Source organism: Sinocyclocheilus anshuiensis, unplaced genomic scaffold (assembly GCF_001515605.1).
Source record: "Sinocyclocheilus anshuiensis isolate Anshui unplaced genomic scaffold, SAMN03320099.WGS_v1.1 scaffold1486, whole genome shotgun sequence".
Classification (NCBI taxonomy): domain Eukaryota; kingdom Metazoa; phylum Chordata; class Actinopteri; order Cypriniformes; family Cyprinidae; genus Sinocyclocheilus; species Sinocyclocheilus anshuiensis.
In genome coordinates, this window is record NW_015552651.1 from 300,646 (window position 1) to 313,780 (window position 13,135).

The following is a 13,135-nucleotide window of genomic DNA, read 5'->3' on the forward strand; positions in this document are numbered from 1 at the left end:
ACTCTTTGCTCCAATAAACTATAAATCTTATTCCTGAAGGCCAAGACATGCAGTTTAGTTCCTGACAGGCAAAGGAGATGATTTGACAGCAGTGTAGTTATTTATATTGTAATTAATCAGACACTTTCGACTGGAAATCTACCTGCTACAGATAATTTCTCCCTGTTGTATCATATTTCAACCCGATCTCGTGAGAAAAGGCGACTATTTTAGAAGTTGGCGATTTCAATTATGATTTTAGGGGAATAAAAGCCTAAAACTATCCCTAAAACTAACCCTCAGTGGGGCATAAGCAGATCATATGAAAACGTATAAATGAGATCATACAAAGCCATAAATTCTCCAATTTATCAAAGATGACAGATGATGTTGAATGTTTTCATGATATCTTGTTTTTCCGATTCCAAATCAGTACACCATTTCACATAATATTATTAAGAAGGTGTTTGAAACCAACAACCAATGCTAGAGAAAACAGGTGTGTGTGCAAATTGACTTTTGGTCTAGTTTTGGTCTCAGTTCATAATAGATGATGGCTGAAAATATTCTCTAATAATTAGTTTGACTTTGCTGTTTGAATAGAATGTCGCTACTACAGGTATGTGTAGCGATGTTTCAAACGCACAGTGGGCTGTTTTTTCCTCGCATCAGCGGTCACGTGCCCTTTCTGTCGTTGCACATTAATTATTCCCACAGTCTCCGGATAGGCTATTAATGCGTCTTTTTCGCGGTGCCCGCTGTCTAAATGCGTTTTCCCAGTTTCTAACAAATAATTCACTCTGTCTCGGGCGCGTGATGCACTGCAAATTGAAAGATGGCGCGAAAGAGCTCTTGAGTCGGCGCGGCGCGTTCAGGTGCACACACCTCCAGCAAAAACTACGCACTCAGCTCTGTCTGCTTCAGCCCAAATCATTTTAGGTGCACGGAAGGGATAACGCTAGGCGCATAACCGCAACACGACAGTACGTTCAGCTCCTCTGTATTTCCAAGGAAGACACGCAAAGGACTGCCATGAGCTGTCGTGTCTAGTGACCCGCTGGCGATGGGATCTGACCGGCATACTGATACGCTCCGCCAGCAGCGTCAGCATCGGGGATCGAGACAGACGCAAGATCACCTCGCCGCGCCACTTTGGTTTTCGTTAGAGTTGCTCATTTCTTTGCGTTTGTAGTATTTTGATGTTGGTCTCGTCGTCGCGCATGCGTTGCTGTGTAGTTGAAATTGCTGGAGCGCTTCTTCAGACTGAGTTTGGGCTACTGGTTCTCGGTTGATGATGAGAGGGATGCTGGTCGCACGGGATCACTGGCGCGCGGGGATCTTGTGTCTCCTAGTGCTCGTGGCTTTGACGGTCTGTCGCAGCCCTCCAGCGCACAGGTAAAGCATAACGTGCTTGTGTGTTATCAGTCTGCCTGCATTCATTGCGGAGCCATGTTAAACTAGCCTAAGATGGTTTGCTGGGCTTAGCTGGTCTCCCAGCCTATTGGCTGGTTTTAGAGAGGTTTTGGGCACTTTTCAGACGCTCAGGCTGAAAGCCATATGAGCACGAGATTGGCAAGGCTGAGGAACTAGACCAGTTTGGCCAATCTAGGAGACAGTTAAATCCAGCTTGGCTCTTCTACAAGTCCAGATTTTAAGATAAAGCTGGTTTCTTTCAGCACGATTGGGTCACAGTTTCTTAAATATCATACAATTCTTCCACAGTGTAAATGAACCAAGCAACATGTCATATGTCAAAGTCACCGTGGATAAACTACTCAAAGGCTACGACATCCGTCTCAGGCCAGACTTTGGAGGTAAAGGCGTTATATTGATTTAAAACACTTTTCCCTTCTCACTGATGGATGTGACCATTTTGTTGGATCATTGACTGTCATCAGGCCATGTCGGAGAGATTGTGGTGTCTGTTTGCTTTGCAGGTCCTCCGGTTGATGTCGTTATGAGTATCGACATCTCCAGTATCGACATGGTGTCAGAAGTGAACATGGTGAGTCTACAAGCTACTCTGGTTGTTTAATAGATGGTGGGCTATTAAGGAAGGGAACATATGTCAGCACAACCTATTAAAGGGTTAGTTCACCCCAAAATGTAAATTCTGTCATTAATTACTCACCCTCATGTCGTTCCAAATCCGTAAGACCTCCGTTCATCTTCAGAACACAAATTAAGATATTTTTTGATGAAATGTGAGAGCTCTCAGACCCTGCATAGACAGCAACGCAACTGTAATATTCCCAGGTCCAGAAACGTAGTAAGGACATCGGTAAAACAGTCCATGTGACATCAGTGGCTCAACTTCAGTTTTGCTAAGCTATGGGAATACTTTTTGAACGCAAAGACAACAAAAATAACATAATTTATTTCACAGTTCTTCTCTCCCGAGTTACGTCTTCCGCCATTTTGGAGAGTACCCAAGAGCGTAATCAACGTAATCAGCGTTGTTTACGTTCGGGGGAGAAAGCGCGCGCATGAACATAATCTGCGTAATCAGCGTTGTTTATGCTTAGGGGAAAGCGTGCGTATACATTGTGATACTCTTTAAAATGGCGGAAATGTTTCTCTAGAAATTTTTTTTTAAACAATTCTTCTCCCCCGAGTTATGTCTTATAACTCGGGGGAGAAGAATTGTTTAAAAAAATTTTTTTTTTTCTTTGGGTGAACGGGCTACAGTGATGAGATTCGTGAGAAAGTGGGAGATTCGAGTCAGCTGTTGTAGTCCACTTAGGAAAAAGCTACAGGGTACTGTTTTCTCTCCTGCTCACATACACACAAGCACAGCTGACTGTAAGATTAGACAGGCATTGTGTTCATTTTGCATTATGATTGTTTTGGCATTGGAACTGAACTGACATAAGCCTTTACTCTGACTCAGCAAAGAAGGACAAAATAAGCAATTGTGTGAGGAACATGCACACAAGACCCCATATACGCACACCCACAGGTTGGAGTAGGTTGACGTAATGGATGCTAAAACACAACAGTGATTTTAAAGGGTTAGTTCACCCAAAAATTAAAATTAGTCCATAAATTACTCACCCTCAAGTCATCCTAGGTGTATATGACTTTCTTCTTTCAGACGAATCCAGTCGGAGTTATATTAAAAATTGTCTTTGATCTTTCAAGCCGTTTCATGGCACTCAGCGGGTGTTGCATGCATCAGTCCAAAAGAAGTTAAATAAAATGCGCCCATCCATAAAAAAGTGTCTCACATGGCTCCGGGGGGTGAACAAAGGCCTTCTGTAGTGAATCGATGCGTTTTTGTAAGAAAAATATCCATATTCAAAACGTAATAATCACTTTAATGTAGCTTGCGCCAACAGTTGTACACGAAAGCAGCTATGTCACCCTGAAATAGAAGTAAAGGTGATTTTTATGAAGATGATCATGATGGTCAATGGATTATAGGATGTGTAATTAGCTTAAGTTTATTGGCCTGTGTCCAATGAGTATACTGTACTATAGAGCAACCTTTTTGACTTCTTTGGGTTCCCCCCATTGTCCAACATATTATTATAAACCTTTTATATTAACAGAAACTAAGGGCCAGATTGACTAAACAGAGCAAATTAGTGTGAGAGTGAAATCCCATAAAAACACAAATGGGAGTGGAAAATGTTGCTGGTGATCTACTGACAATGCGCAAATTAAAGAACACAGATGCAGTCATAATGACTAACGCAATCTACCAAGAGCAATGCAGATTACTGTTGGGTCACAAACAAGCAGAGCCAATGATAACCAGGTGCGGGTAATCTACTGACAACACAGGTGCAAAATGGGTTAAGATATTCTTGGGGGTGCAAATACCAGTAAAACTGACGACCGCAAATCTTTGTAAACCAACTTGCATGATTCTTTTAAATACTCTCCTCCCATACATTTTGTGTCTGAAAGGGAAACTCCTACAAATGCATATGCAATAAGGTCAGCCGCAAAAATAACTGTGTCCACACCTTTTCATCGCTATTGATTCACTGCGTGTCTTTAGTAAATCCTGTCTTTAGTTTTTTAACGTCAAAATGCAGTGAGAATGCTGTTAGTAAATCTGGCCCTAGGTGTGTTGTTATAAATAATTAACCACAATTATTTTTTTCGTATGATTCAATAAGATTAAAGATTCTGCTATGGTATGCTCTTCAAATAAAAAAAAAATTGAGGGAAAAAAGAAATATGATGTCAACGTACATATTGTTTTTTTATGTTTTTTTTTTAGAATTAATTTTTAATATAATGTAATTAATCCTGTGACCTCTTTGGAAGTGTGCTGAAGGCCCCGGTCCCCTGTTTGAGAACCACTGCTATAGAGGACATGCAAGCTCCCTTTTGTCCCCCCGATGATGGCCTTGAATTGGAGATTAATGCCAATCATTTTCTTTTCAAAGTGATAAAATAGTAGTAAAAATAACAGTAAAATGTGTTTTGAAATAAACTTCAGGTGTAGTCTTATGCATTTCCACTCTGAAGGCTGATGCACTCTGGGGGATGTCTAGGATACTTCAGGTCTAAGGTTGAGGTTGTCACTTTTGTTACGACAAGGTGTCATTTTGGCCATGCTGGAAAAAGCTTTTTTTGTGAATTATGGATAGCGGGCCTGAACAAAAGTAATTTCTGTGGTGGTTTGCCATACATTAAATATTTTATTAAGTGGGAGGCCTTTCAGGGAGGATACATGGTGGTGGGAGTTAGTGAGGCGCAGCAGAGAGATACTTAGCGTTTCACTGTTTCCAGAAATTCTGTTTCTCTAGAAATATACTTTTAAATAAAATCTAAAATGATCAGATTAAATGTATGTAAGCATACCACCTGGAGCAGTTTACGTCAGTTTCATCTCTTGTGGCAAAGTCAGGGTACAAGAAACCGTCCCAAACGTTATTGTGGTGTTTGAAATGAATGATGAGTTATGAGTTATAATGTAGAGTTGATTACATTCACTGTTGAAAGAACAGAAGGAATCAAAGATATCTTAAAGTGTCCTTATGCACCATTTTGAAGTTCCGTATCTCATTAGCTTCTCATTATTGCTTTTTATTCAGGTCAATGGTGAATTTCACAATAATTAATTTAGTTCCCTTTCAGTCGGTCACTCTCGACGTCACGTCGGATGACCGACGAATTGGGATCTCGCTTAGAGAGACCAATCTACTTCAAGTGTAAACTAAACGAGCCAATGCACATTGGCATGCGATTATTGCATCCAGCTGCCGCTGATCACAGCGTGAGTATAAGTAGGCAGCAGATGCAGCGCATATTCAGCTTTTCGCTTCGGAGCCGAGCGATCACATCGTTCTGCTCCTGACTACTCTACTGAGAGAAGGAGACTGAACGAGTTCAGTGCGCTCTTGGAGAGCTCTTCGTGTTGGCGGTACGGCGCTTCAGCGGTGGTGGTTTCCCGTGTCAAGTGGGTTGCACACATCAGGCTGCACTACCCCCTGTTTGTGTTGCAGATGATCATCTCCCCTGTGCGCCTCAGCACGCTAATGGGAACAGAGACATTACGTCCCGTCGCCATGGCTGCTGTACAACCGCTGAGCGGCCGGGTCACCGGCTCGGCTCCCCAGAGAAAACCTGGTATGCATTACACCGGCTGCCTTTTTATGCTTACGCTGTGATCAGCGGCAGCTAGATGCAATCATCGCATGCCAATGTACATTGGCTCGTTTAGTTTACACTCGAAGTAGATTGGTCTCTCTAAGTGAGATCCCAATTCGTCGGTCATCCGACGTGACGTCTCCGTTCCCTCCTTCAGGGAACGATGGTTACCATACGTAACCGAGACGATTTGTTTGAATGTAATGTGAACAAAAGTCAAGTTTGGTGAGGTAGTTGCTGTCATTTTTGTATCTGCAGGAACTAGCATTAAGGTGTAGCTTTCATCAAGATCTGTTGTGATTTTTAGGGAGGTAGACTGAAAAAATGTGATAAAAAATATGATTCGACATCTAAATGGTTTTTAATCAAGTCATTAATATTGTTTAAAATCACTGGATCAACATAAATACATGATGTTACACCTAATAATTTTAAAGGTTTGATCAGGTAGCAATAGAAATTGCAGGTTAACACTACAGTGTACCATACCAATTTTTAATTTACCATATCGATTCATTTACTCAGTCAACTTACCGATTATTGATTGAAATTGAATATATTGCCAGATATTGGAAATTTAATAACTTGATTTTTACATTTAGATACATCTAGATTAATGCTCACATCTGTGGAAACACTAATGATTTAGTGAAACTATTTTCTCTTTCTGAATATTATAATGTGATGCCTGAATTTACTTGTAGCATTTAAAACTCTTATTTTTAGCTTGTTTTTAATTGTAAGCATATATAAGCATAGAAATTTAATAACAGTGATTATTAAACAGTGGTCCATTAAATGACAATAATTATCAGCTTATTACTATCAGCCAGAATTTTAATATCAGTGCCTCCCAAGTGCTTTTAGAAAATCAGATATTGAACTGTATTTGCCTCCCTGCAAATGTTCTCATTCCATTTCTCCTGCTTGCTTGCTTGAAATGAAAACACAGATACACTCTGACATGATTTTCATAACATTTCATGATTAAAGTGTCAGATATCGACAGATGTGTTTTCTGTTTCTTTGCTTTTTATAGCACAGAAAATCACAGGTTCAGAGAGCACTACAAACCTTATCACAATAACAGAAAGGTGATTTGGCAGAGAAGTGAGAAAAAGCAGAATTTAAATAGCCAATTTAGAAATGGCGTTAAACTAAAAGATAATCTACTGCAGCTCCCCTAAGAATATTGCAGAAGGTCAGCTGTTCTCAGTGCTGTAACATAGCCAGCTCTTGTACACTCCTGCATTGATTGTTAATGTACGCTGCTAGTTACCTCAGTTGCCCTCACTCACCACATCGTGACTGCAGTGTGAGGATACATTTGCAGTAAAAGATGCTCGATGTGAGAAGTGGACTCTTGGCTGCAGTGTGATGCTGGTGTTTTTATTAACAACTGGTGTGGACTTAAGCAAAATAGACTTTTTACTTTTACTTTCTCAGTTCACATTCTACGTCTTATTGTAAATGATTGATCAGTGCATTATGTTCCAAACAAAAAATGAGTCTTTATAATAACAAATATAATAGTATCATCTTTCCTTTACGTCACTTAGGCCATGCAACCTTATGCTCAGCAAACAAAAATATGTTCTAAAAACATTTTTGCTAACATTCCCATTAAGTTAAGAAAACATTATTTCTGAATGTTTTCAGAACATTAAAGACCAGATATTGAAACCAGATAACTGAGCGGACTTTCCATTAACGTTACTGGAAGAACAGCTAGGTGGATAATGTTAACCAATATTCAAATGGCTTGTTAAGCAATTGGATATAACCAAATAACCTGATTTACTTGCATTTGGTCTAACTTCATTCTGGTTAGGGCTGTGTCTATGCAATCATATATCAATATGCATTTCTTTTTCTCATGATATTTTACTTATATTCAGGTCCTGAAATGATTCATATCAATTCCTAAAAATGATTTTTCGAAGTTGTAAATAAAAAAGATTAGTACATCTTACAAGAAAACACTATTTCATTCTTAAACTCTACTTAAGACTTTCATGTTTAATTCAGTGTGCTATTTGCCATTTCTTTGTATTTATTTGTGAAATTTACTAGCATTTTCTGAGTGAAAATTGTTTCTAAACCAAATTTTTTCCCAGTATACCATTCAATTAATAAAAAAGCCATCGTCTAAAATAAAGAGCATCTGAATTCCCATCAACTTTAATGCTGCAGCAACCTGCACCAAACCAAAGAAGATTGTTTTCCAGTGATTTTTTTCCAGCTGTCCTCAGTCTCATAGTTTCTTTTTTCTTTCTTTTTTCAATTTTTGTTTCTTTTATTTGCTACTTTTAATCCTGTTGTGTTCCTCTCAAGTGAGTATCTCTCTCAGCCTCTATTCTTCTGTTCCTCTGTGATGTCTTCAGTGTGATGGGCACAGAGAAATTAGTTCATTTTAGAATGTACAGTCAGATAAGGCTGTGATACAGTAAGTATGGCCTACATTGTGTGTATATGTGTATGATGTTGCGTTTCCTTTAGCATTTGTGTTTGTTTGTGTGTCTGTCAGGGTGCTCTGTGAAGAAGTTGAGGTGCTGGAGTGTTGATTTTAAGCGGTTGTCAGGGGCAACAGCTGCTTCTAATAATAGAAGCTGAAGGAAGCATTTGTCCTAAGCGAACCTGAGGCACACCCATCCTCTCTCTCTTTCACATTTCTCTGGCTTTCTGTCTTCTGCCGCACTCACATAAATGCACTCATATTGTCATCTTCATGGGGCAGAAATATAGAATAATAATAATAATAACAGTAATAATAGTAATACATTTATTAAACATAATTTAATTTTAAACTGCTGTTCAAAAGTTTGTGGTCAATAAGATTTTTTTAAAGAAATGATACTGTTATTCAGCAAGGATGCATTAAATTGATCGAAAGTGACAGTAAAGTCATTTACATATGGAGATTTCTATTTCAAATAAACGGTGTGCTTTTGAACTTTCTATTTATCAAAGAATACTGAACAAAAATCACAATGAAGGATCATCTTTCTGAAGGATCATGTGACACTGAAGACTGGAGTAATGATGCTGAAAATTCAGCTTTGCCACCACAGCAATAAATTACATTTACATCATTTAATAAAATATGTTAAAATAGAAACATTTTAAATTGTAATAATATTTAATGATGTTACTGTTTGTGCTGTATTTGTGATCAAATAAATGCATGGTGAACATAAGAAACGTCTTTCAAAAACATTAAAAAAATCTTACCAACCCCAATGGTAATGTATGTCAAAAGTATTATTTAGTGAGGTGATAAGGAGAAAGTATGATGGATACTATTATTCTTAATACCAAATGTGGGCAAAACTGCATGTATCATCTGTCCCTCCTGAAGGATCCCAAAGTTCTTGTCGCTTGTTATTTTGAACAAGATCTCAGTCATCTTAGTAGCATTTCTAAAATTCAGTTTAAGGGTCATGGATACATGCAGTACATTGTCTCCGAATAAAAAATGTTTTTAGGACACCCCCTCCCAAAGGCATGTTATAAAGTGATTGCATAGGCATTTTAAAATCTGCAAACTGTGCTGGATGACGTGTGTGTGCTCTGTGAGAAGACTCTTAACAGAGACTTTGCAGTACAGATGAGTATGGAGGAGCATTAGTGCTGGGACAGGACCTACCTGCACCCCTGTAGGGCAACTGAATCATCTGAAGTGCTTTTAGTACGTCACACATATGGAGATTACTAATTCATCAAAATAATTTTCATTTTTTATATGTTTAATGAAAAATGTTGCGTAGTCCCTGGGTTAATATTGATAGGATCAAATTTTACTGCATTGCAGCAAACAATGTCTTGTGCTAAACATAGGAATATGACTGTTACTACCCTAAAACACACGAACGTATGTCCAGATCTATTGCACAAATGCTTGTAAAAAAGGAAAATTACAGAAATTTAATTGCTTAAAAACATTTATTCGGTATAATGTATTCTCAATATTTTATAGCCACAACAGTTCAGATAGTCTCTTTAATTTTTTGTTATATTGTTATTTCTATCTTAAACTGTAAGGCAATAAATTGCACATGGCATTCAGTGCCGATTTCATGCTTTTCAGTTGGACCTAGAATTGTGGGAGATGAAACTGTCCTGTTTCGATCACAGTGTTGGTTTTAAAAGCTGCATAAAGTTGATTCTGGACTGCATTAGCTTCATAAGTTTTATCGGCCAATCAGTCTAAAATGTGACTTAAAACACACAGACAGATGCTGTGATTGTTTTATAGGGGTTTGTGAGTGTCTGTGAGAGACAGGGAGAATCCACTCTGTTTAACCTTCACTCCCATTTATCATGTTGGTTTAATGGGATCTCAACTTAATTTGTTTCACCACTTATTCAGCTGAGAAACGTGGCGACTGGGGGATGGAGTTTAAGCAGAAGCCTCTGCAAATGTGACTGCGTTTTTCAGTCTAACCTTAGACTTTACAGTTAGTCCCAGCACATTTGGGATCTTGAGAGACTCTTTCCTTTTTACAGCAAACCTAAATGAAGTGCACAGTCATGTAAGTGGCAATTGCTGAGAGCAGAGCATTGTTTGAAATATGGATGTACTGTTGGGATGGGATTTCATTTGGTTTCAAGTTGGTGATTTCACAGACTTGATGAACTTGACCTCAAAGCAATGATGAATGCAGCTTTATTTATATTATTGTGGAGCATGAAGCACCAGGGCCACACAGTTGTTATAATTGTGCTGTTTTGTCTGCAAAGGAGAGCTTGTCATCTTGGATGATGCTTTGTGATTTTACACATCTGCAGGCGGTGGCTGTATGACCTTCAGCTGAGAAAAACAGGGTTAGCAAGGTCTTGGCTAAGGGGAAGGGAAGCTTAGCCTCGAGGTGGTTGACATCCACTTAGATATGTCAGAGAAGGATGCAGATGTCCTCCCTGAGATTACAAATGTAGACAGAAAAGGGGAAAGAGATGGACAGCAGTGATCCATTTTAGTTTGTGACATATTTACTTTAAGTGGGGTCGTGTGTTTGCATATGCTAATAAGCATTCACGTTTTAACTGTTAAAACCACCGGAAACCCGTTCAAGTTTCATTTAGAATTTTTATTTTTGTATGTGTATACTTTGCACATTTTTACTCTAAAGTAACACTTAACAAGTCATAAAAATGAATATCATTGCATTAGATTCACAACACATCAAACAAACTGCAAACAAAACAACACTAGAGCTTTTATCAGAACAAACGTCACTTTTTGGGATGTTTTGAAGTGATTTTTGGTATTAGGGTGATTTGTAGTGGATGTATGAAGTCAGTTCTCTTCAAGTTAACTATGGACATGATGGGGTCATGAATTCTGAGCACATGAATGACTGAGCGAAGTCATATTTATGAGTGGGAGACTAGAATTGTTACTTTGAAAGGGACATGTTTATTTGAAACATTACCGAAAACACATATCTATATGGATATATACTGTAATTAACACTCAATATATCTATAATATAGATCACTGAGCAGAAAGCAAGTATGCATTGAATTATAATGAATGATTTTGCAAGTTATTTTAATTTATATGCTGTATTTCAGTCATTAAGTCAGTAAGTGGTAGAAATTAATAATTTTCATAATGTTGTATTCAGACGTACAGTTTGGATTGTTGTTCACAATATACATCTTTTGTTTTGTTTATCCTATTTCCTTATGTTTCCGACTTGAACACATGATTTCTTGTATAATGAATGCCACACTTGGAGGTCCGAGTTTTCTATGTACCCTTAAAGGCAGTGATGCACTTGACAACCAGAAAGAGTCTGAATACTTTTTGTCTTCATTTTAAACTGAAAATGTATTCTTTAACATATTTTGTTTGAAATATGTGCATATGCTGCCTTTCTTTACAATAAAAGCCACTTGTTTTCATATTTTGTATCTAATGCAGTGACAATCTGGCATCAATGTGGCTGAGGTGTGGAATGGAAGAAATGAACAGTTTTTGTGTGTGTTTTTCAGGACTATACCATCACCATGTATTTCCAGCAGTCTTGGCGTGATAAGCGCCTGTCCTACACAGGGATTCCCCTCAATCTTACTTTGGATAACCGAGTGGCTGATCAACTATGGGTGCCTGATACTTACTTTATTAATGACAAGAAATCTTTTGTCCACGGGGTCACAGTGAAGAACCGCATGATTCGTCTGCATCCTGATGGGAATGTGCTCTATGGCCTCAGGTCAGTGAGTTTGTGTTTGTGCGTCTTTTTTTTTGAATATTTTTTGTGTCACTTCTTCTCTCTCTCTCTCTCATGCGTTAGATTAATGTTTGATTGTTTTGTGAGTGTGCATCTTTACATTTATCTCTGTCTGCATGTGTATGCTGTATTTTTGGCTGACCCTATTCCCTTGGCTCTCCTGATGGTGCTTTTTTAGAATTTAAAGCCCAGTGAGAGATGTGTATCCTGTCTCAGTCAGGGAATATAGTAGGGTCTGTTTACACAAGAAATATGAGTCTCTGTTCTGGTTGAACCAGGCTATTATGTTTGCATCCTGTTCATCTCAATGACAGTTGCTTGGCTCGTGCAGAAGCCCTTTGGAAGAACACAATTTTAATTTTCCATCCACAGATCTTTTTGAGCCAATTGTAATTAGCAGAGCAAAGTTTGTATCTGGACCCTGGATTGGATTCATCCAGACAGCAAATTGTTTATCATAAATAGTTATAAACAAATAAACAAAATAATTATAAACAGATATGTAAGAGAACAGAAAATGTAAATCATGAGTAAATTATGTATACTATTGTTCAAAAGTTTGGGGGTTTTAATGTTTTTGAAAGAAGTCAGAAAAATATAGAAAAAACAATATTACAGCAATTTTGTGAAAAATTATTACATTTAAGATAACTGTTTTCTATATTAATATTTTAAAATGTAATTTATTCCTGATAACGTGATCCCTCAGAAATTATTCTAATATGCTGATTTGAGGCTTAAGAAACATTTCTTATTATTATCAATGTTGAAAACAGTTGTGCTGCTTAATATTTTTTTGGAAACCATACTTTTTTTCAAGATTATTTGATGAATAAAAAAATTAATATATTATATTAATTAATTATTAACAAAAATATTAATTAATTTATAGCAAATTAAGTATTAATTTCTTTGTAAAAAAAAAAAAAAAACTGACACCAAACTTTTGAACATAATGTATTTCCTTTTTTAAAGGGGTCATATGATGCTGCTAAAAAGAACAGTATTTTGTGTATTTGGTGTAATGAAATGTGTTTATGCGGTTTAAGGTTAAAAAAACAAAAGTTAGTTAGTGTGTAATGTTGCTGTTGGAGCATAAACAATATCTACAAAGTTGCAGCGCTGAAAGTTCAATACAAACGGAGATATCGTCTTTTAAAATTCTGGCAGTTTAATGCCTACAAAAACGAGCTTATTCACAGGTCCGTTACGTCACAAACCCAGATAAACCCCGCCCCCAGGAACACGCAGCAAAGGGGGCGAGGCCATGCTGCGCTGCTTTAGAGAAGAGGAAGAGAAAACTAGAGGTGCAT

At 37.7% G+C, this 13,135-nt stretch overlaps 1 protein-coding gene across 4 annotated transcripts in view; it reads left to right on the forward strand.

Annotated features, from left to right (window-relative positions):
* The first annotated feature begins 511 nt into the window (after window positions 1-511).
* LOC107667065 (gamma-aminobutyric acid receptor subunit beta-1-like) overlaps window positions 512-13,135 on the forward strand; it is a 22,687-nt gene continuing 10,063 nt past the window's right edge. For 3 of the 4 annotated variants that reach the window (XR_001631754.1, XR_001631753.1, XM_016458661.1), the window contains exons 1-4: window positions 1,271-1,374; window positions 1,702-1,793; window positions 1,917-1,984; window positions 11,584-11,804. Coding sequence is in view for 2 of the 4 variants with exons in the window: in XM_016458661.1 (XP_016314147.1) it covers window positions 1,271-1,374; window positions 1,702-1,793; window positions 1,917-1,984; window positions 11,584-11,804 (485 nt within the window). In the remaining 2 variants the exon portion in view is untranslated. Of the gene's footprint in view, window positions 1,375-1,701; window positions 1,794-1,916; window positions 1,985-11,583; window positions 11,805-13,135 lie in introns of all 4 variants that reach the window. The other variant, XM_016458662.1, reaches the window with a different exon arrangement.